The sequence below is a fragment of the Phaethon lepturus genome, unplaced genomic scaffold, assembly GCF_000687285.1.
Source record: "Phaethon lepturus isolate BGI_N335 unplaced genomic scaffold, ASM68728v1 scaffold3776, whole genome shotgun sequence".
In the NCBI taxonomy this organism is placed as follows: domain Eukaryota; kingdom Metazoa; phylum Chordata; class Aves; order Phaethontiformes; family Phaethontidae; genus Phaethon; species Phaethon lepturus.
The window spans coordinates 19,041-42,543 of NW_010546783.1; the positions used below are offsets into that span (position 1 = coordinate 19,041).

Below are 23,503 nucleotides of genomic sequence, written 5' to 3' on the forward strand. Positions count from 1 at the left end.
TCAGTGTCATGGTTGCATCTAATCTTTAAATACTTTGATCACTGGCTCCAGCATGCTCATGAGAATTGCTACAGAAAAAGTTGCTTAGAAGTTAATTGCATTCTTGAAACAACAGCTACAGGGCAGAAATTAAAAGGCTGGAGTGCTCGTACTTTACTGGTGTAAATTGTTACTGTAATGTTCAAACAAATAGTAAAGTGACATTTCTTGATAGCTGAGACTCTGCCCCAGGGTATGCTCTGTTGTTCTAGTTGATGCAATCAAAACTAAAGCCTTAGTTTGTTTTTTAGGGAGTTTGACTCTTAAGTTCTTAGCAGTCATGATGCAGGTTAGACCTATTAAATAAAGAGAGCTTTAAACACAGGTTGTTAGAGACTGTGAGCAACTAAAAACCTTTTTCTTTTTTGTCTCCTCAGTCTGCAGAGTGGCAAAAAAGAGACAGTGAACAGGCACAGGTTTTCAGATAATTATGTGGACTGGAGGGAAAGCTTTAGTATGTCCTTCTTAGCACTTGGTGATTATTCCATAGCTGGAAAAAAAATGCTGAACAACTTCCAAAAATTAAATACTCTGTTATAAACAGCAGAGCTTGTGATGCGAGACCCTTATTTCATACCATCACAGAGACTGTTTTCCTGTAATCTTGTATAGTCAGAAGTCCTTGTTACCATGCAAAGCTTAAATCATTCAATTAAGCATATGGCTAACTGTCTAAAATCAATGGCACTACCAGAACATTAGGCCTCTGGTGTCATGCTTTTGTGAATGAATTAGTTATTAGCTGTGCCATACTAACAACTTTTGTCTGTTGTTGTACATCACAGACCATTTCCTTACTCTCTTATGGAATGTCTTATAAATTTTTACATTTTTGGCTGCGTGTTTTATTTTGGAGAAGTGAAATGTTATCCTGAGAATGACTAGGCTTTTTTCTACTGACTGTTTTTGGCTTTTAACTTTCTTCTTTAGGAAGCCCTGAGTGTAGCCAAATTGCAAGTTGAGATGGGGGCCCAGGTTCTTGACATCAATATGGATGATGGGATGCTGGATGGCCCTGCTGCAATGACCAGATTTTGTAACTTGATTTCTTCAGAACCTGATATTGCGAAGGTTGTAACTGAGTCACTCCAAAGCACAATAAAGAACATTTTATTGAGTTGGAAATTGCCTTTCAGAAAATTTTTATATTGATTTATTTAGTAACCAATTTAGGTCTTTAATAAGAGATGTAGGTGTCCCCCAAGAGGAAAGGGTACTGTAATAGTACCTTTGGGGGAAACAGAGGTTTTAACATTCTCTTATCTAATTTCAGCTAAATATATGCCTGTCCTTTTCATTGGTTAGAAAAGCTGAATGCAGGTTCCTTTTGCAGCAGTTATGAGCCACAATCTATATATTGGCAGTGCATAACAGTATTGATTTCCACAAAACTTAAAATTGCTGTGGATATAAGATAGTTTTAAAAGATAATTCTGCAAAGTGTATTCTCTAAAAATGAATATCTAATTCAGAAACACAGGACAACACAGGGAAAAGTAGAGGTCTCTATATGATATGTGATGGAGTTGCTGTAGAAGCTCTTGAGTTAAATTTGCTCTGAGTTTTGTATTTAAAGTGAAGTGAATCTACAAATACCATCTGGTAAATTTTTATTCATAAATGCTGATTAATGTTGTGTGCATTTTTATGTCCAAATGGGCTAACAGCATGTGGAACTTGTAATTCATAACTTGTATGTATTCCTCTGGCTTACTTCTCTGTTATTTACAGGTGCCGTTATGCATTGACTCATCAAATTTTTCAGTGATTGAAGCAGGTTTGAAATGTTGCCAAGGGAAATGCATTGTAAACAGCATCAGTCTGAAGGAAGGTGAGGAAGACTTTTTGGAGAAGGCAAGGAAAATTAAGTTGTATGGAGCAGCTGTGGTTGTCATGGCTTTTGATGAAGCGGGGCAGGTGAGTGTTGCTTTAAAGGAGATATTTTTCTTCTGGAGTGCAAGGCTTTCTTACTCCTGTGCAAGACCAAGTTGTTTTGTTTCATTGGAACAAGTGATTTAAAGAGATCTACATAGTCTTAGCAATAGTTTTGACCCTGATATGTAAGCATTTCTTATGCTGCTCACGTTTGAGGAATCCAAGTATTGCTCCAAGTATATTTCTGCTAGCACAAGAGTGTGTCTCTTACTATTCAGCCATGCTGAACTCCTCCTTCATAGGTTTTTTTTTTTTTTAGTTCAGAAACTGAGTTTTGCATGAGAGTGGAATCTTTGAATCCATTTAGTAATGTCAAAAAACACATACTAAACTTCGCATAAGATGGTGAAAAGTTGGGGAACAAAATTGTTTTTAAGTAGCTGAATCAAAACGCCACGTACAGATGTGGTGACGTTTTTAATATGAAATTCTTATATATAATACTTTTCTAATACAATTTTCAGATTCTCATTCTTCAGTCAGTAGAACTGTAAATGATTTCTGGGGGCTTTATTTTTTTGTGCTATCTGTAAGCTTCATGTCAGAATTCTTTTTTTCCACTAGGCAACAGAAACAGAAACCAAGATAGCAATCTGTTCCAGAGCTTATCACCTCCTTGTGGAAAAAGTGGACTTCAATCCAAATGATATAATATTTGACCCTAATATTTTGACCATAGGAACCGGAATGGAAGAACATAACCTGTATGCCATGAATTTTATCAATGCTACTAAAACCATAAAAGTGAGTTGTAAACCTATTTTAATTTGAAGTATTTTACTGAGATTACTTAAAAACCCAAACCACCACAAAACAGAAAAGTACCTCCCACTCCCAAGCAACAACAACAAAACACTGCTGCAAAATTATAGGCATTTGAAATTAGCAAGGGGGACTGTTCTTCTGGAGTGCAGCCATTCCCCAGTATTGCTGTATTTCCAGTAGAAGTTGAAAATACATTTCAATCCAATATTTCTACTGTAAATATACTATATTAATTAAATGAAGTAACTATCTATTCATATTCTAGCTAAAAGAACCTCTCTGAAGGTATGCGAAAGCTGTCCTTTTAAATTAGTTTCCGTTACTGTGGAGGGATTTGTGCACTAACCTGACTTTCTATTTAGCGAAAATGTATGTAAGGAAGTATGGCAATGAAGAGCATCACCTGAATACAGCCAAGGAAGCCGTATTGTTGCATTTCACAAGGCAACTTGAATGGTCTGGAGATGCTCTGTCAGTCAAAGTCTGAGGCTATTTGTCACCACCCCACAGGCTATTTGTCACCACAGGGCTTCTGGAAGGGAGGGTGCAACCTTGAGTTTAGCTGCTCAGCTACAGCCTGCTCCTGAGACATGCAAGCAGGCAGGTTGGCTGCTCCCTGTTTCCAGAGGGGTGGGGGGTGAAAGAGCCATAAGTAGTTCTGCAGGGGGAAAATCTGGAATGCTGCTGTAGGAGGACTGATTTAGAGTTTAGAACAGCACCTACGGCTGTGGAAACAGTGGTAGTTGCTTACACACCTTTTACTTGTATCGTTTTCTACAGATTTGAATTGCTTTTTATGAATTGGAGTAACTAGAAGGATCTAGAACAGGGAGGACAAGAAATGGTACACAGCCAGTGACCACAGCTCAGGGGCCAGCTATTTTATGGGCTGAATGGTTTGCTTAGGTTTCCCTTTTGGAAAGCATTTTGCTAAAAATTTATGTGCAATTCCTCTAGGAAACACTGCCAGGAGCCAGGATAAGTGGAGGTCTTTCCAATCTGTCTTTCTCCTTTAGAGGAATGGATGCCATTCGAGAAGCAATGCATGGAGTGTTCCTTTACCATGCGATTAAGGTATGATGTGCTTTTGACTGCCATGTGTTTGTGCTTGGCAGATGTGCAGTGCTATGTCTGACAGCCCTGGTTGGGGGATTTTGTATGGCTTTTTTTTTTTTTCAGTATGGCATGGACATGGGAATTGTGAACGCTGGGAATCTGCCAGTGTATGATGATATCCACAAGGAATTGCTACAGCTGTGTGAGAATCTAATCTGGAACAAAGATCCTGATGCGACAGAGAAACTTTTACATTATGCTCAGGTAACTTCCAATTTTAAGTTTTGAATAGTGGTTAGCTTAGCATCTGGGCTTTAATGCCTCCCTGCTGATGACAGGCAGAACAGCCTATACACTGTACTTGTCAAATCTAACAGTGGATCTTAGAAGTTACTAATGATACTACAAGTGGTTCAGTTATTAATGTGAGCTCTGTAATAGATTGAGCCTGTCCAATTTCATAGATGCCTTGAAATATCCTCCACCAGAGTTCAGATGCTTCAGGAGACCAAGCTGCATAGGTGTTCTTTTTTTTTAAAAAAAAAAACAACAAAACCCAAAACCAACAACAAGCAAAAAAAATCCAACCAAACCCACTAAAACAAACCGCCAGACCAAAAAAAAAAAAACCACAAACCCTTACAAACAAACAAAAAATGGAAAAAGCCAACCTACAACCAAAGCAAATCTTGGTGTTGGAGCAAAATCGACAAGTGCGCTGTGGGAGGCAAAGAGTAAACCTGTGTCTCTGGTGGTGGTGGTTTGCTTGGCGTTATATATAAAAGGTGAAGTAGTTGCTTGCAGTTCCTGGCTGTGCCATAGACTTCCAGTTCATGTAAGTCATGTCAGAGTGAGGATCAGCTATTTAGTGTTTTGGAGATGCTGTCATGACAGTGGTGATAAAGATTACACACCTGAAGGCTTCCAGATTATGAGCCATCAGGTGTCTGGTGAAATCCTGTTCTGAACAGAACATCCAGCAAAATATCTCTGGGTTAGGTGGCTCTTAATCTAAGTGCACAAGAAGGTCGTGTGCCCGTTTTGTAGCTCCTGGAGGTATTTCCTGTGCACAGCTTCATTTGGTTTGTAGTTTGCCCTGTGGTGGTTCCTGCTTGTTTGGAACAATGGCAACATGTTGAAAACCAGTACAGGAAGACTCTCTCTATCCCTTGTGCTTAGAGTATTTTATATGGTACTCTTGAATGTCTAAGCAATTCACCTGGGAGTGATCTTGTCTGTATAAGCAGAATTTTACCATTAGAGTGTTCAAGGCTGTATAAAGAGGAAGGGGAAAAAAAAAAAGGTACTAGAAAGGCATTGCTTAAGCAGTGTTTCTGCAGAAGGCAGAATGTGAACCTAAATGGAGCATGAAAAGTAGGAATAGAAGTGGACTACTTCTTCTAGGTCTAGAAGCTTGGGAAGCTATTGTTGATATTCCAAATATTGGAATCTCTGCTCTTATTCATGAAACTTTTATTATGGGGCTAAACCAGCTCTTGTTTATAAACCAGACATTGATCCAAAACATCTAGCTCTATTAGAAGGTAATGTTTTATATTTTTCGCTGGATGTAAGCTTTCTGATTTGGGTTTCATCTTGGCACTGGAGAAATGCAAGAGGCATTTCTTAAAGCCAATGAAGGGGATTATTATGTCAGGTTTTGGAGTTTGAGGCACATTTCAAAATACTTATTCAGACCTTCCTCTGATATTGTGGAATTGAATGGCTTTAAGTTCTTTTGTCTAAAGGCTTTGTGATTGGTTTTTTTTAACACAGAAGTGTATTAGTCAGTAAGTTCTTTTTATTTCCAATTACTGCAGTTTATTCTGCACAAAGAACATAGAATATGCAGTCCCATTTCAAGTACCTCTAATAGAGCACCAGTGAACTTTCCACCTAGTTCCTTCAGGTAATAGTAATGTACCTTGCCAATTGCTTGAATGTTCAACCTTTGGGGCAAAATGAGGAAATGAATCCTTGCAGATTTAGTAGATAAGTCTTCATTTGAAGTTTGAGATTAGAAAAGCTTTACTCTTCCATAAAGTGCATAGCTACAGACATTCTCAAACTGAAACTTTGTCCCATTTATGTCAGTGGGAGTTGTTCTTCCAAAGGCAGGTATTTTCATCCTCAGCATGCAGTATAATCATCCTGTTTTTAAAGATCTGCATGTAGTGCTTGCCACTGTAGTCCTTGTGTGCTCACCCTACGGCTTCATGGGTTGTTTTTGGGTTGGAATTGTTCACTTGCTAAAGTGTCTGACCAGAGATTGAGGAGCACTTGGTACCTTTTCATTGAATCAGAGAAGGCTGAGGTGGCAAGGGATGTCTGGAGATAGTCTAGTCCAACCCCCATGCTCAGAGCAGGGTCAGCAAGAGCAGGTTGCTCAGGGCCATGGTCAGTCAGGTTTTTAATAGAACCAAGAACAGACTCTACAACCTCTCTGGGCAACATGTTCCTCCTCCTTTCATTCCCTTTTAACAAACTAGACCTGTGAGGGGAATGAGGTTTGGCAACGAGAACCTGTGATGTTAGCTAACATTCGTGTAAACATTAATGAGGACTTGTTCTGGTTTCTGTTCCTATGAAAGATCTTGCCATGACTTTTCCCATGGCCCATCTTTGAAAAGTTGCTGATGAGCACTTGAAAGTGTAGGAGGTTTGTAAGGTCTGAAAGACATCAGATTATGTGCAGTAACCAAGGGAGGAAAAGAAATTACTTGTCTCAAGTGTGGTGGTTGAAGTAATGGATAGGGTGCTCTTCCATGAGCCTTCCTGGGCTCAGTGCTTACAAGCTTTCTTGCACTGTGAAGCTCTCTTGGCCTTTGTGTTCCTAGTAAAGGGGAGTGGGAGCATGAGGCAAAGGAGAGTATGAGAGGGTTTGGGTGGTTCTGTGTGTATCAGAAACAGTAGTTCTGTAGGCCTCCTGATTGAAAACACATCTGTGATATGGAATAACATAACCAATTCCAGCAGAAACTGAATTAGTGCCAAATTAATTAGATTTTTAAAATGAAGTGTAGTGTGTGGGCCAGGAATCAATTTAAATTACGTTCCCAGAAGTAAAACCCTGAGGATTAGTCATTTCATCATTTTTAAGAGCAAGAAAATTATTAGAAATTCTTTTTTTTTTTTTTTTTAATTTTATTTTCCTCCTTTTTTTCTTTCTTTGCTTTGTTTCCATCTGCATTGAGGTATATTCTCTTTGGGATGTAGACGCCCTAAGTGTCTGCAGTACATCACGGGTGTTTGCAATACAATTTGCATTTATATAAAATTTTTTTGAATAATCTAAAATTACTTTGTCGGCCAGTACTTAAAATTATCCTCGCTTTCTAAAAGTAAAGTTATGCTTGCAACCTCCTATGGATGCCTTTCATTTTTAGAATCATGCCCAAGGAGGAAGAAAAGTTGTACAGACGGATGAGTGGCGGAAGGGCTCTGTGGAGGAAAGGCTGGAATATGCTCTCATAAAGGTGAATCTGTGCAGAAAATTGTCCTACCCGTAAGCTCTGAGACACGATCTCAGCTCAGACTTTAAGGACACCTTTGTCTTTAGAAATTCTTCAAAAGCCATTCTTTTAAAAGCTATTAATTAATAATGAATACTATATTGAATTAATATATTTAATTAACTTTAACAGAGAAGATTGTGGTGATTTGTCTTTAAACATCACAAGTTGAAGTCTTTGACTCTAAATATTTTATTCCACTAGTGTTGGTAGAAACATACTGCTTTTACATTCGGCCGGGGGCGGGGGTTCTTTAACAGTACTGCACTGAGTGGCACTTGTGCTCTGGAAACAGTCTTTGAGTGTTTGGGTTTTCTTATGACATGGTGTGGTAGGTTGACCTTGGCTGGAAACAACAAACCAACATGTTAATACTGGGGACTCTTGCTTTGAATAAATTTATCTGCCTGAGAACTGCAGTCTTTTGTTTCCTAAGAAACCTATTTTAAATACACATCTAGAAGACTAGCAGTATTTAAAGTACCTGTTTGTATTTTCATTGTAATTTGGGGGGGAGGCAACTAAATAAAAGCTGTATTTCTAGCAAGATAAAATTTTTCAATTGTTTTCCCAGGGCATTGAGAAGTATGTCACTGCAGATACAGAAGAAGCAAGGTTAAATCAGGAAAAGTATCCTAGACCTCTAAATGTAATTGAAGGGCCTTTGATGAATGGCATGAAAATCGTTGGTGATCTTTTTGGTGCTGGAAAGATGTTTCTGCCTCAGGTGAAAAGAAAACATTTTCATGTATATACTTATTTTGCAAAAACTAGCATTGTAAAATGTAGCCAAAACATCCTATGCTGGCTTTTTTTTTCAGTTATAGCACATGAATTGTGAAAATCCAGGTGCTGCTAAGAAGCAGCCCTATTTCTTCTTTACTTTGGAACTTAACTTTATGTAGTTTTACATGTTTCTGTTCTTCCTGAGTGTTCTTGCTTTATTTGAAATGTGGCTTTAAGTCTGGGACAATGAAAAAAGGCAAGACAAAAAAGATCCAAATAAATATTGCTTTGTTTAGCACCTTCCAAGTCTGGATGTGTTTGTAGCTTCCAATTCTGTTGTGAGTGGTCCGAGAGGCTGCACTGTGGAAGCAAGTGTCGTGTGTAGACCTGTAGTCCAGTAGGGCCAGCAGCCTGCTACCACTGAATGCTCTGCAAAGCTGGAATATGGGTTTGCAAATGAAGTTTTGTTTATTGCTTGAATGGGTATAAAAGAAAGCTGTGAGAAATCTGAGGCTATTCCTATACCTGATCTTTATTGTTTATTTTCTGCCCTCCTTCTGTGTTTATCTATGCAGGTGATAAAGTCTGCTCGAGTTATGAAGAAAGCGGTTGGCCACCTTATTCCCTATATGGAAAAAGAAAGAGAGGAAAGGAGAGCCGAACAGGGCAGCATAGAGGAAGAGGCAAGACACTCTCTGTGCTGTAACTCTTTCATAGCATGCCATGACAAAAATGGATATTATTTTTTGCTAATGACATTTATTCAGCTTTCATGCTGGAGAATTGATGCAGTCATATGGAAACTGATAACCTTGGCACAAGTTGAAGTAGTTCTGAAATTCATAAAGTGCAGATTTTGTGGAACTCTGCGTGGTGTGTGCCTGCGCTGTTGTCACAAGCTTCCTGAAGGATGCCGTAAGCCTTTGTAGGCCCTTTCTACCAGTGTATATGTGTCATACCATACTTATTTCTTGTGTTTTTGTAGGTATTTAATTCTAGTGTTATTTATGGTCCTTCTAGCTTTATGGCAAATTTTGGCATTTGCTTCTACTACTTCTGCCCTCAGTGAACTATGGAACTCCCTTTTGCATGTTCAAAGCCTGTTACCATGTTTATCTTTATTCAGCTCTTCCCTTCCCTCTACCCCTGACCATTCTCCCAGCTAAACAAACCAAATTCTTCCATCCTTTTTCTTCAGATTGTGACTTCAAGACCTCTTGTAATGATAGGATAGTATAGCCGTGACCGAGTTGCAGGGGACAAGTGTTCATGAAAACAGGACTTGAATATAGTCATCTTTTCATATGTGTGTTTTTCCACTGGTTTCTGAAGACTACTTTTTATACAATATATATAATTGAAAATAGCCAGTGATTTTCAGATTCTCGTGGGCCTTTCTTTTATAGCATTTCCTGTTTCACAGCCAACAGTTGGTGATGCCTGAGAGTAGTTTTATCAAGTACTTGTGCATTCTTCCAAATTTGGTTAATTGAATATGTGGTAGAAACATTGGAATATGAAGATACAGGATGCCCCTTGTTTCTCCATACTGACAAGATTATACTCGGTAGGAAAGAGAGTTCAGGTGAATTGGACAAAATCACCTCTTAAATACTCGTGTCTGCTGTTTTCTACTATATTTATAATGTGGTAGGTGCTTACAGTTTTGGTTGTTAAATATTTTTCTTCGTCTCTTGTCTTTGACTATCAAATTTAAGTTTTATGCACACTTCTCTTTAGTCCTATGGAACCTTACCTTGTCCTCATGAGTTCTCAGAGACAATAGCTGTTATCAGAATCTGGCATTTAACACAAATAAATAGGAAGAATATCAGAATTTCTCTAAACTGTGATATTTGTATATGTCGTGGTTTGGCCCCAGCCAGCAGCTAAGCACCATGCAGCCACTCGGTCAGTCCCCCATGGTGGGACAGGTGAGAGAATCAGAAGAGTAAAAGTGAGGAAATTCATGGTTTGAGATAAAGACTGTTTAACAGGCAAAGCAAAAGCCACGCACGCAAGCAAAGCAAAACAAGGAATCCACTCACCACTCCCCATGGGCAGGCAGGTGTTCAGCCATCCCCAGGAAAGCAGGGCTCCATCATGTGTAACGGTTACTTGGGAAGACAGATGCCATCACTGCGAACGTCCCCCCACTTCCTTCTTCCCCCACCTTTATATACTGAGCATGATGTCATATGGTGCGGAATATCTCTTTGGTCAGCCCAGGTCAGCTGTCCCAGCTGTGTCCCCTCCCAGCTTCCCGTGCACCCTCAGCCTTCTTTCTAGCAGGCCAGCACAAGAAGCTGGACTGTCCTTGACTGCTTAGCAACAACTCAACATCAGCACATAATCAACATTTTCTCATCCCAAATCCAAAGCACAGCCTCACACTGGCTTCTGTGAAGAAAATTAACTCTATCCTGGCTGAAACCAGGACAGTATATTACCTTCGGTTTCCCTCTTGTGGATTTTTGAATGGTTCCTAATTCTTCCTTTGAAATCTTCTTATAGTGTGTCTTTCCATTTGCTGTGGATCTGTTGCGTGACTGTCCAGCATAAGCATAATGAATACAGCAAATATTTTACAATGAAAAATGACCTGATAATAAAACCTGACTAATCTTAATGGAAGAAGGAGATTGCCTAGCCTCTTCTCCCATGTTCTTTCTGCATGTGAAGAAGGTGTCTTCTCTCTAGTATTTCAAATGTACCTGTTCTCTGGCTGTCATGAGTCACCTTTCTATGTGTCATCTCTCTCCTGCTCATGCTGTTCTTTTTTATTTTAATTCAGATGACAGTGCTGGTATTTGGCACCTTCTGGTTTGTTCTGATGCTGTTTGAAATCGGTGAAAATTATTACCCCATTCCTTCCATGGGTGTTGGATTAGGATGTACTTTGAACCCTCTGGCACTTAATTGTCTGGCTAAAAAGAAGTGAAGTGGAATTTGAGAGGTTCTTAAAAATATAGCAAGCACTCTGAAGAGATTGTGAGATATTCTGTGTGAGTGAGGAGAGTAGGAGAGGAAAAAGTAGAGCTTCTGTCCTCTTGCTTTCGCTATCTTCTGCTGGGCAAGGGTGGTAGTGCCTTCCTCTTCAAAAAAATATTGCCACTGTTTAGAGAATTGGTTAGAGAGGAAAACACAGCTTTATCTATCTCCAAAGTTACTTGTTGACTTGAAGGAAAATGATTTGCAGACTCCAGTAGCTGACCTGTCTGATGTTACCCAGGCTACTGTAACCTCCAGGACAGTTTTAGTCACAGGCTGCCAGGAAATGCAAAGCATTGATAGTTACATTTGAGGATAAATAGCTGTGGCTGACCTCTAACAAGATGGAAAAAAAGGAGCCCATTGGATGTGTGCCCAGAACTTGAGGACCTCCTTGCTTGAGACAACTGAAATCACAGTGTGCCCTAAATAGGGTTTATTTAAAATAGCGTGTGCTTAGGCCCATGTTGTTTGCTGCCCAGCACAGATTTTCCTTCTTCTCATGTGCAAATCCAATTTTTTTTCTTGGATATCAATCACTAGTTAAATCATCAGTAGTTATTGGGTGTGATACGTGTGGGCAGCCCAGATCTTCCCCCAGTCCTTGATTAAGCTCTTTCCCCAGTTTTCTCTTATGTTCCAGCAGTATACTTTCAGCTGCAAATCTTTTTGTTGATGTACTGAGGTGGCTGACTTACCTCCACTTTTGCTTTCGCTGTTCCCCGATCTCCTGTAAAACAGGAGCACTGGGGAGATAGACTTCAGTAAACAGCAGCATTGGAGGGGATCCAGCAATTTTATTCAACAAATGTGTTAGGACCACAGGAAAAGCTAGTATCACTCTTGGTAATATATAAAGTCTTTTCCCCCAGAAAATTGTAACGGCAGGAGGCAATGTAGGCTCATGAAGTAGAGAGCTACCTGATACTGTCCAGAAATATAACCTGCTTTGTAGAAGAATCTAGTCCTCCAGTTCTGCCATCTGCAAACGAGATGAGATGCTGACTGGAAAAAGATTTTGTAGTTTCACATAGAATATGCTCAAGTTTCCACTTTATTTAAATTCTGTGTGATCTAAGTAGCCTGTTACTGGCATCTGATCCTGTACCAGCTCAAACAGAGCACTGTGATAGCCTGGAGCTGCTCCAAATGACAACAGTGATTATACAACTAAAAATGTATTGCAAAGGCCTGTGTCCTGGTGTAGAATTGCTATAGGAAGTTCACTGTTGCCCTGCTGGTAGGCCCCCCTTGTCAAGGCTACATACCATCTAGCCTAGGACCAGTCTGTGACAGTTACAGCTTCCCTTCTTCAAGGAGATCCTTTTTCCAGCCTGTTTGTTCAGCTTGGGTGGTCTGAAGTAGTCTGATCACTGCACTGAAATGTCTCCCTTGCTGTTTGTGTTGCATAAAAAATCTGGCTCTTCTGCTTTTGCTAATTCCTCTCCTTCTTCTCAGCATTCCATTGAAAGACTGTTCTTGGTACTGTTGTGATTTAACCCCAGATGGCAACCAAGCCCCACGCAGCCACTCAGTCACTCCCCCACAGTGGGATGGAGGAGAGAATATGAAGAGTAAAAGTGAGAAAACTCATGGGTTGAGATAAAGACTGTTTAATAGGTAAAGCAAAAGCCGTGCGCACAAGCAAAGCAAAACAAGGAATTCATTCACCACTTCCCATGGGCGGGCAAGTGTTCAGTCATCTCCAGGAAAGCAGCGCTCCATCACGTGTAACGGTTGCTTGGCAAGACAGATGCCATCACTGAGAACGTCCCCCCACTTCCTCCTTCTTCCCCCAGCTTTATATACTGAGCATGATGTCATATGGTGTGGAATATCCCTTTGGCCATTTTGGGTCAGCTGTCCCAGCTGTGTCCCCTCCCAGCTTCCTGTGCACCCCACAGCCTTCTCGCTGTCAGGCCAGCATGAGAAGTTGGACAGTCCTTGACTACTTAGCAACAACTCAAAACATCAACACGTTACCAACTTTATTTTCATTCCAAATCCAAAAGAGCATTGTGCAAGCTCTCAGGAAGAAAATTAACTCTATCCCAGCTGAAACCAGCACAATGCACAAACAGGTGTGTAATTATGAGTGTTCATACCTGTTTGTTCTAAATATTTAATCTATTTAAGCTCTTTATTGGTGAGGTTTATATTTGGAGCAGAGGTACTTTAGGAGTTCAGTTATTGCACTGCACAAAATGCTATCCAGATCTGGAATGTTTTATCTTCTATTTTGTTTTTTTAAACACAGATTTTTTTAATAACATGCATGGAAATTGCAACAATAGTTGTTGTGCAGTTTTTATTACCTGGATCTTTTAAAATAGTTTTTAATATGGACTATATTACCTCTACTAAACTTTGTAATTACTTGTACTATGGTAGGAGTCTCTATCATAGGTTAGAGTTGCACTGTTGAAGGATCTGTGCAAACATACTGAGGCTTCCGAGTAATTTAACTCTTGTGTTATTTGTTTAACTTTCAGGATCCTTATCATGGTACAATAGTACTAGCAACTGTGAAAGGAGACGTACATGATATCGGCAAGAACATTGTGGGAGTCGTTCTGGGCTGCAACAACTTCAGGTAGAGAGACTAACATTAAGTAGCTGGGAACACAACTATATAAGGCTAGCTAATTAATATATTTAGGCTAGCTGCAGCTGTGGTGATGAGGTGGGCATTTCTTGTGAGCTGTCCTCCATTCTCCAAGTTGTAGTTGGGAACACAGATCGTACTAGCTATTACTAATGGAGAGGACAGAGGGAGCATAGCCTCCTCCTATAATACTTTTTTTCCTAATAAATTGTCATCTGAGCCGGATACAGTTTAACATCAATTGAAACATAGATGAGAAACAAATTTTAGAATTTGTTTTATATTAGTTGAATATAATAAGTGTAATGTCTTAAACATAGAAGTGTAATGTCTGAAGAAAACAGATACAATTGTAGTAGGCAAAACTACATGTGGCTTGTGTGTTGGGAAAAAAGAAGTCTTACAACATTCGAATGAACCTTTCAGTATGTTTTTCGAGCTGTTTGGTAACTATGAGCTTTTAAAAAGTCACTGAGGTATGTGTTGTTAAGTAAGAGATGACATTCTCATCCTGTTTCTGAGCTTCAAAAGATAAATCTTCAAGAAAAGTCAGCTTTTTCAAGGCCTGTGTACATAGAGTCATAGAATCATTAAGGTTGGAAAAGACCTCTTAAAGATCATCAACTCCAATCGTCAACCCAACACCACCATGCCCACTAAACCATGTCCAGAAATGCCTCGTCTACATGTTTTTTGAACACCTCCAGTGATGATGACTCCACCATTTCCCTGGGCAGCCTGTTCCAATGCTTCACCCCTCTTTCAGTAAATGCAACAGGGTTGGCAACAGTGTTGGAATGAATGGTAACGTTTCCATTAGAGCCCTTTGTCAAGGGCTCTCTGTCAAATGTTGTGCAAAGCTGATCTGGTTTGGAACTCTGTCTTACCATTCATTCCCTTAGTTTTGGTTTTGACTTGGGGCTGTAATTTGCTCTAAACAGAGCCAAAATTATCTCTCTATTTTAAAACACAAAGGGTTGAAGCCAGTAGCAGTGCTGTGTATATGCAGTATATTCCATTTCATTATCTCTTGAAAGTCTGACAATTGGTTTCATGCTTTCTTGAGCTTTATTTAGACTTACTGAACTGAAGCCACAGTGTTTTCTGTCACCATGAGTATGAGTGAGGCTGAATGAAGCCAGCAGGCTGGGATGGCTTACTTGAAAAACATAAAAAACGTTGGCAATGGCTAGGGTTAATAGGAATAAAATGCTAGCAAGGGACGTATAGTGTCTCATTTAATAAAATGTATGCTTTAGTAAGACAAAAAAACTTAATGAGAATCATTTTATATTCCTGACATAAGATATGATGTCCACGAAACCTTTCCACATTTGCCAAATAATTTCAGAAATGCCGCTGCTGTTGGTTAACCCCTGTAGACAGCTAAGCACCGTATAACCATTCACTCACTTTCACCCAGCCAACCTCTGTGGGATGAGGAAAGAAAGAATAAAAGCAAGAAAAATTATGGGTGGAGGTAAAAAATGTTGAAGTGAAGGAGAAGAGGAAGAGAAAGAAAAGAGAAAAAAGTGATGCAAAGCAGTCACTTGCAACCTGCCATGAGTAGATGATGCCCAGCCAGTTCCTGAGCAAAAGGTGGCTAAACCCCGCTAAACCCCTTCTTCTCCCTTTTTATTGCTGAGCATGACATCATGTACCATGGATTATTTCTTTGGTTAGTTCAGGTCATCTGCCTGGTTGTGTCTACTTCCAACCTCCCGTGCAACCCCAGTCTATTCCCTGGGGTATTAGAGTGAGAAACAGAGAAGGCCTTGATGCTGGACAAACACTGTTCATCAATGGTTAAAACACTAGTGTGTTATCAGCATTGTTTCGGTCAGAGATCTAAAACAAAGCACCATATCAGCTGCTATGAAGAAAATGAACTCCATCTCAGTGAGGCTTAATACAACAACAAGAAAATTATTAAAAAAAAAAAAAAAAAAGCCTCTTACACTTGAATTTTCTTATCTACTGTGTCATCTGGAACTCTGATGTATTGAAAATTTTGCCAGACCCAGAGGTGTTTCCTAAATTAAAATTCCCAACAGAGGTCTTATGAGAAACAAACAAACAAATCTCAATTTTTAACTTAAATTTTAGGTCAGCCATTTACAGGAAGAGCAATGTATTTGCCCTCTATCAGAAATTTGACCTGTTTTTTTTTTTAAGAATCTTGTGTTGTCTCATTTCTTTTCACAGAGTTATTGATCTAGGAGTCATGACTCCATGTGATAAGATATTGAGAGCTGCTGTTGAGAACAAAGCAGGTATAGAGAGATTTCCTTAGTACTCCTGAATTGTTTGATTTTAAACCTCACTCACTTTTTTTTTTTATTGCTACTTGTTGCATTCCTATGCTGTCTATGACTTGGTCAGGCTACCTTCAGATAAATCAGAACTTTTGCATTAACAATAGTAATTCTTTAGTATCTGGCACTTTTGTGAAACTTAGCCCAAGGAACTGAAAACCTATATCGAAAGGACAACTCCAAGAGAGATGTTTTAGTATTTGTTTTACAGATGGAGAAATGGAGACTTGAAAAGGTTAAATAACTTTGTGTTGGGTCTTACATCAGTGAAAGACCTTGGCATTCAGCCTGCCAGATCAGTGAGTGTGAAATCGGGAATGAATTGTTCTAATAAATTACAAACTTTCTGAAACAAGTTAAAATTGATTTGAAACAGTCTATTGCTACTTGGAAAGGATGAATTGTGTGGAACATAGCTGTTGAAGTTTGAAAGCTTTTGCCATTTCTAAGAGCAGAGCTTGTAATTATTTGGTCTTATTTTCCTCCTTAGTGCTGAACTTCTGAGGTTTGAAGCTTGCTTATCAGAAATACTGATATTTATTGCTGAAACTAGAGCAGTAGGTGTTCAGCAGCTGTGAAGACTGTTTGAGAAATATCTTACACTGGGGATTTGGAATCACTTTCATTCTTGGAAAGCTTTCACTTCCTAATTAGGTCAAACCTTGCTTCTAGACTAGCGACTACCCTGCTTTTTATCTCACTGTTTTCTATCTGATGCATGAAGCTATCTGATGTATGAAAGAAATGTTTTCTGTAATAATTTCTGTGTCTCTCTAGAGTGGATTTGCTAAACCTTTTGTGTGTGTGTTTGTATATTTGCAATAGATATAATTGGCCTGTCTGGTCTCATCACCCCTTCTTTGGATGAAATGATTTTTGTCGCCAAGGAAATGGAGAGACTGGCAATAAAGATTCCTTTGCTGATTGGAGGAGCAACTACTTCTAAGTAAGACATCTCAGTTGGGAAGATGGGGAATGTGTATGAAAATGGTGTTAACCAGGGAAAAAGAAAATTTATAGCCATTTCTCTCTCCCTTTCCCTCATTTTCCTACAAGACACATACTGGTATGTATCTACTTAAAAGTGCATGTTATTTCTTAACATCAGAGGTAAAATGTAATTGGGACCCAACAAACAGTGGATGTCTTAAACATTTCATTTTTGCAAGTGTTAGGTATTTTGCAAGTATATATTGTATGTGGATGTGTGTATGTGTATATTTCCTATAAGCTCGCATATGCATATGAATACAGTTCTGTTCTTCTAAGAGGTTGAATGATCTATTTCGATTCACCAAAGCATTCTGAAAGTGCAGGATTTGGGGACTAGAAATGGTCATATCAACATAGGGGAGCTATTATCTTTAGGAAAGTTAATGTATTTTCCTGGATCACTGTTCAGCACTGTGCTGATAGGACTGAGCCTCCAGTCCTGGTTGAGCAGGCTGACGGGATAAATTCTAGCTGCTTGCTTTGAAGTAGTTACCACATTGCTTTTGATAAACTGAGCTTTTCTGTTGAGATCTGGTTCTCTCGGATCCATTCAAATGAAATAATACAGCTGCTATGATGTCCTGAAGACTGGTGCTGACAGCTTACTGACACCTAGGATTAACATTACCACAAAATGTGTTTTGGGCATGTGTAACAGCCTTGGGTCACGCTTTGCTAACTGGTTTATGTACAATATGCTTGAGTAGGTGACAGCTCAGAAGACTGCAGAGGTCATTCTTTGTATACCTAGAAGCTGCTAGCCGTTTTTCTTTATCAGAGCTGCACATACTGTAGCAGAACCATGAGCTAAATGTATTCTGTATTTTTTGCCTTAGCAAATTGTCCCATAATTTGACAGACAGTGAAGAGTAGGATCATGACCTTTCTTTATTGGTCCTGTGGTTATAATGCAAGGTTAAACCATGTCCTTTTTCTCCTCCGTAGGAGTCTCTTTTCCTGGGGCTTTGATACTGAGAACAAACAGGGAGAGTTTTTTCTTAAAATAAGAAAGGGGAGGGGGGGAAAAGGCTTTATTCTTAAGTAGAGGTCTTAGGAGAGCCCATTCTTCAGATCTTTTTGGTGTTTGTACACAGGGCCTAGTGACTGATGTCAAATAACCAGCATCACACAATTTTGTGGAACTTATTCACAGAGATGAATGTAGCTAACAGCAAGGCAACACGAGTTTTATCCTTGAATGTGGAAATTATTGAAGAATATATGTATAATTTTGTATACATAAACAATTTTATTCATGTGAACTGTATATAAATATATACTTATGCGTATGCCCAGACACATACTGTTTCTATAAAATATGTGTAAAGTAAAGGTATTCTTTATGAAAGACTGGTAACTTTACTTCCACAGTCTTAAGTTTAACCTCATGTGTGCATTCTGAAAGGTTGTGTACATGTCAGAGGTTGCTAATAAAGAACCACCTGCACTTTTCTCTGTAATAAGTAGACATTGTTATTTGGAATATGGAGACCATAAGTACTTGGAAGGCTGGAAAGTGAGGTTAGTTTGAAAGAGAGAGAGGCTGGATTTTGCCTACAGAATCTACATAATAGAGTTTTGTCATACCTTACAATAATGATGATGTTTGCATTCTTATTATATTGCTTTGGTAAATTCAGATGCTGACAGATAATGGTGACAGTTTTGTTGTGGTAATGTTTATTTTTAAAAAATATAAAAATTAGGATGTACTAGTTGATACAGTGCCATTGTAGGGCCATGCCATGTTTGTTTTCTTTGTCTGTTCTTATAAAAATAGAAGATACAATACCTTTTTTCTAAAACATAGAGCTGCCAAGATCAAAAGTGCATCACCTAGAAAGCAAATTAAGAAGATCCTGGACAGTTGGTTAAACAGCTGTGTTCCACAGTCATCAGTAACCTGAACGTCCAAGTTTTGACAATATTTGACAGAACCTGAACAAAAAGGAGTTCTTACCTGTGGAAGATCACTTCCTGGGTTCTGATTTAAATTAATTTTAAAAATGGTGTTTGACCTTTGCATTCAAGAAAGCAAACTGAGGTTTGGCCCGCAAGGTCTTTGTTCCTGCACTTGCTTGCAGAGTTTGCTAGGACACTGCTTAACAGGGGTTGCATTTCATGTGAAAGCTTAGGTCTCAGTTTAGGATTCCAAGCTTTAATTTGATCAATGAAGTACTATAATGCAGAAGTGATTCTTCATTATATGCTGAAGTATTTCAGAGAGAACTGGAATATGAGTAAGTGCTAAATAATTGAATGAATTGGGAGGGTTTTTTATGTGAATGACTTGACTGACCAAGCAGGTGCAAGTTTGTAGTATTTATTGACCACTGGCAGAAATTCTTCTTCAGGTGAGTAGAGGGCATGTGCCTCTGGTTTTGAAGTACAGCATTGTAGAAATGGAATAACAATCACTGAAATATGCTAATGCTAATCCAGAGACCCAGAAGCTAGCATGTGGGAGGGAAAAATGTAAGATGCGCAAAAAAGATTAAGAAAAAATTGTTAGTTTTTGGTAGGCTTAGTTTGGAACATTGTCACTGAAATTTTCTGAGGTTCAAACTAATGAGTTGCTGATTTTTCAGTCAGCTGGTAGGACAGCGAGGGAATGTGAGTTGGCACATTTTTTATGAAGTATTCTGATACTCTTTGAATAAAAGTGTTTATGTACCTATGATTAAAGTCTGTGTTTAATCATCCGTGCATAGCAGATGGATGAATTGCTTGCTGCTTTTGAAGTTCTGGCATACACATTAAGACAGGATTTATTTTGCTGGGGGTTTTGTCTGGGTTTTTTGGTTTGGGTTGGGTTTTTTGTTTGTTTCAGTTATGAAACGCTCACTCTTTTTCTTTTTCATTTAAGAACACACACAGCTGTTAAAATTGCCCCACGATATAGCGCACCTGTAATTCATGTCCTGGATGCATCCAAGAGTGTTGTGGTTGTAAGTTCTAAATTATAGTTTCTCATCCGTGCAAAAATCTATGCCCTGTTTTTCTGTTGTGCCTCTCATACTTTCCTCTAAGGCTTAATGTTATGGCAGAAAATTGAAGAGGCACGACAGAGACCAGTTTCTAAACTACTGTTATTTTTTGCTGCCACATGGTTATCTCATCTGACTTGCGTCAATTATTGTCACAGGGTACCTTTATTTAAATGTCTGTTTCTCTAGCGATGGTGACGTAATTTACTCTGACACCATGACTGTAGTTTTGAGATGTTTGATAGTGAAGAGCGATGGGGTGAGATGTGATCTGCTATTCTCTCTGTTTTTGGATGTATTTCTGAAGTTAGCGATACAGCAAAATTAGTACTATGAAATAGCTGACTGGAGTTTTCCGGGGTGGATGCTCGCTCTGTCATACAAATAGGTAGCCTTAGCTGGCAAATACCTGCTGCAAAGAAGTAGGCCAAGCTGTGTGTTGTTTCTATGACTATTCAGTCTCTAAAGTCTTGGAGTATTTTCCTCTCAGGCCTTTCCAGAGCCAGACTTGGCTCTGCTAATATTACCTGTGTAGTAGGGCAGTACTCTCAGTAATAATCATATTCTTAAATATGTTTTGGACCTACCTTGCAAATTAGTGGTAAGGCTAAGTGTTTAGAGTTGCCAAGTGTAATTGGAAACAAGTCTGAAAGACAGATAGCATAGTCTGAAGTTCATACTCTCTTTACTCTAGTTGTTATAGTATGTACTTAGCACTTTTTCTTTACTTTTTTCAGTGCTCCCAGCTCTTAGATGAAAGTGTAAAGGATGATTTCTTTGAAGAAATAGTAGAGGAATATGAAGAAATTAGACAAGAACACTATGAGTCTCTTAAGGTACAAATATAATTGTATTAGCTGCTTTTCTTGTTTGAAGTGGTTGGTCCCTGCCTCATTACTAACTCTGTTGCAGCTCCTTTTGAAGACCTTCAGGTGTATTTGTGCTGATCTACAACATGCAGTAGAATTGATAGAAAACTTCCAGAAGTGCTTATCAAATCAAACTTTCTAGCCTATAAGGAAAAATTCTGCATGAGTTTAACAAATGCTTGGCAAATTCTTGATTGTCCTCAGTCGGCAATCAGTGGCATCTAGGACATCTCTATGGAGCTGGCAGTGATGTCAACTTAAGCAACATGCAAGAGACCAGTACTCTCCTGGAGCAGTAGCTGGAAACAGGGAGTTGCCACTGTTACACTGGGGTAACTAAAATGGCACTGGTTGCTTTTGCTGGTACTAAGCCACAGTGTTGAGTATTTTACAACACTAGACTTTCCTGATGTGTTCATATGGTTTAGGTTCGAGATCTGAGCAGTCTCAAAGTAGGGAGCTGAGGCTGCCATTTTAGGAAAGTAAAGGGAAGGAAGCAGTGAAATGTGGAGATGGACTGTGCAAATTAACAATAGGAAACAAATAAGATATGACTTCTGTGAGGCTGTTTTTGTAATCATGGAAGCAAGCTGAAAGTCACCTGGCTCTTACCTGGTCTCTTGATAAAGAAAGGTAAAGCTTGAGGCCTCCTGCTGAGAACATTTGGCTTAACAATTTAAGACTGTCTTTGCACAGGGAAGCAGTCCACTAAGCTGAGTGGTCCACTCACTCTCCTTTAAGCAGAGGTGAGCACTGAATTCATGGGCCTTATGGAAGTTGCTATAAATTTCCTGTGTCTTTCAGCAGAGCCAGTAGTTTGCCCAGAGGCATGCTGCAGTCACTGGTGGTGGTGTCACTGCAATCTTAAGCTTTCTGCAGGCAGTAGGAGAATATCTCGCTGCACCTGGATTTTCATGTAATTTGAAGTAGAGAGACTTCTGGTGTAGTTCAGAGGAACTAGAAATCTTGTTGGCCAGTTTCATTAGAAGTATAGAGGAAAAAAATAGTAGTATGGTTGTGATGTAATCTTAGTTTTACACCTGTGAACTGGAAGTTGTTGGAATTGAAATTGGCTGTTTGTCAGATTTGTCCCGAACACCATTTTGAGTAAAACTCTACCACCAAGTCAACAGTTACAGTTTATCTGTCTGAAAGATGGCTGGCTTTGTGAAATTAACCTTTATGTCCATACAGGAAAGAAGATACTTGTCTCTACAGCAAGCTAGAAGAAAAGGTTTCCATAATGACTGGTTATTAGGCCATAAACCAGGTCAGTTTAAATGTTGTTGTTTGTTGTTGCTGTGCTTTTCCTGTTTCCTGCCCCGTTTCCTTCCCTAGTAGATTATGCTTCATGAAACTTCAGGATACAGTAGTGTAACAACTCGAGTAAACTGGTACCTGTCTGAGCACAGATTTTTTTTTTCTTCTTCATAAATTTGAGTGTCCTTTTTCTGCTTTATATTTTTCACAGTATATTTAAAAAATAAATTAATAGTTAATAAAAAAATTGGCAAAACATCCTAAAACAATGAGTTACCCATAACACCATATAATCAAAGATAAGTCCTAATGCCAGTTTTGCAAAATAATGTCAGACTGGCTTACTATGTTGTGAAGCTTACTATACAATATTTATGGAACACACATGGTGACATGGCATTTGTATCAAATTCCTCCTCACACTTTTTCCTACCCTTCCCCCATCAGTTTCTGTATCAGTTTTGTTTTATTTTTTTTTAAATTTGAGACTAGAAGTATAAACAGCATTCCACAAGAAGTTGCATCCTGCAGTGACATTAACACACCACTGCTTTCTGTCCTTTCATTTACAAGACTCATCAATATGCTAATTTTCAGTAGCTCATCTTAAGAAAGGGTGTATTACAAAGTACTGAACAGCACAAACAAAACAAGTGCAAAGCTTGTGGCTACGTCATAACATAAATCCACCTCGCTTTTTCACTTGTGCATGTGAAGAACTGTGTGCTGGTTGCAAAGGTTCTTCTAAATTACATATTAATTTACAGAACTATTCCACAGTACCGTAGCACATAATATGTCTGTGTATAGAAAGCGAGATTTGTAAATATGAAAAGTATATGCCCGTAAAATACGTTAGGTATTGATAAGTTGTGTAGGGTTTTTTGGTCTTCTGCTTTGGACAACAGTGCCAATGAAAGAAGTTCAGAAGCCCAACAGTTAATAAGTGTTGATTTATGTGAAAGAACAAAAGGCCTTAAATTTTGTATTTCAGCTTTATAGGCCTTTTATGCTTTTTTTTTTTTAATCACATTGTAATTAATGTGATTAAATGAGTATGCTATGACTTGGGAACGATATGACAGAATTCTAAGACAATTACTTTGGAAGAGGTCACTTACAGTGGTAGAGGCTGGTGAGCATCAGTTATGTTGCACATACAGGAGCAATATTAAATTATTTTCATCATGTCAGATTGTACTTCTGATTCCTACAGTTAAACCAAAATTCATTGGCACAAAAGTCTTTGAAGATTACGACCTGAAGAAGCTGGTAGAATACATTGACTGGAAGCCTTTCTTTGATGTCTGGCAACTTAGGGGAAAGTATCCCAACCGGGGCTTCCCTAAAGTCTTTAATGATAAAACTGTAGGTGAGTATTGAAATTTCATTTACTTCATGTAAATAATCCTAACAGACCTGCCATGCTGCACAAAGATTCTGAATGTTT

The 23,503-nt window shown here is 38.9% G+C and overlaps 1 protein-coding gene across 1 annotated transcript in view; it reads left to right on the top strand.

Moving 5' to 3' along the window:
* MTR (5-methyltetrahydrofolate-homocysteine methyltransferase) overlaps window positions 1-23,503 on the top strand; it is a gene marked incomplete at its 5' end in the record, with an annotated part of 45,939 nt that overhangs the window by 16,506 nt on the left and 5,930 nt on the right. Inside the window, 15 exons of the mRNA XM_010289413.1 lie at window positions 970-1,110; window positions 1,771-1,956; window positions 2,539-2,718; window positions 3,697-3,813; window positions 3,919-4,059; window positions 7,182-7,271; window positions 7,882-8,034; window positions 8,609-8,716; window positions 13,517-13,617; window positions 15,835-15,902; window positions 16,770-16,890; window positions 19,804-19,885; window positions 20,662-20,760; window positions 21,988-22,063; window positions 23,270-23,425. Of these exons, the coding sequence (XP_010287715.1) occupies window positions 970-1,110; window positions 1,771-1,956; window positions 2,539-2,718; window positions 3,697-3,813; window positions 3,919-4,059; window positions 7,182-7,271; window positions 7,882-8,034; window positions 8,609-8,716; window positions 13,517-13,617; window positions 15,835-15,902; window positions 16,770-16,890; window positions 19,804-19,885; window positions 20,662-20,760; window positions 21,988-22,063; window positions 23,270-23,425 (1,819 nt within the window). The remainder of the gene's footprint in view (window positions 1-969; window positions 1,111-1,770; window positions 1,957-2,538; window positions 2,719-3,696; window positions 3,814-3,918; window positions 4,060-7,181; window positions 7,272-7,881; window positions 8,035-8,608; window positions 8,717-13,516; window positions 13,618-15,834; window positions 15,903-16,769; window positions 16,891-19,803; window positions 19,886-20,661; window positions 20,761-21,987; window positions 22,064-23,269; window positions 23,426-23,503) is intronic.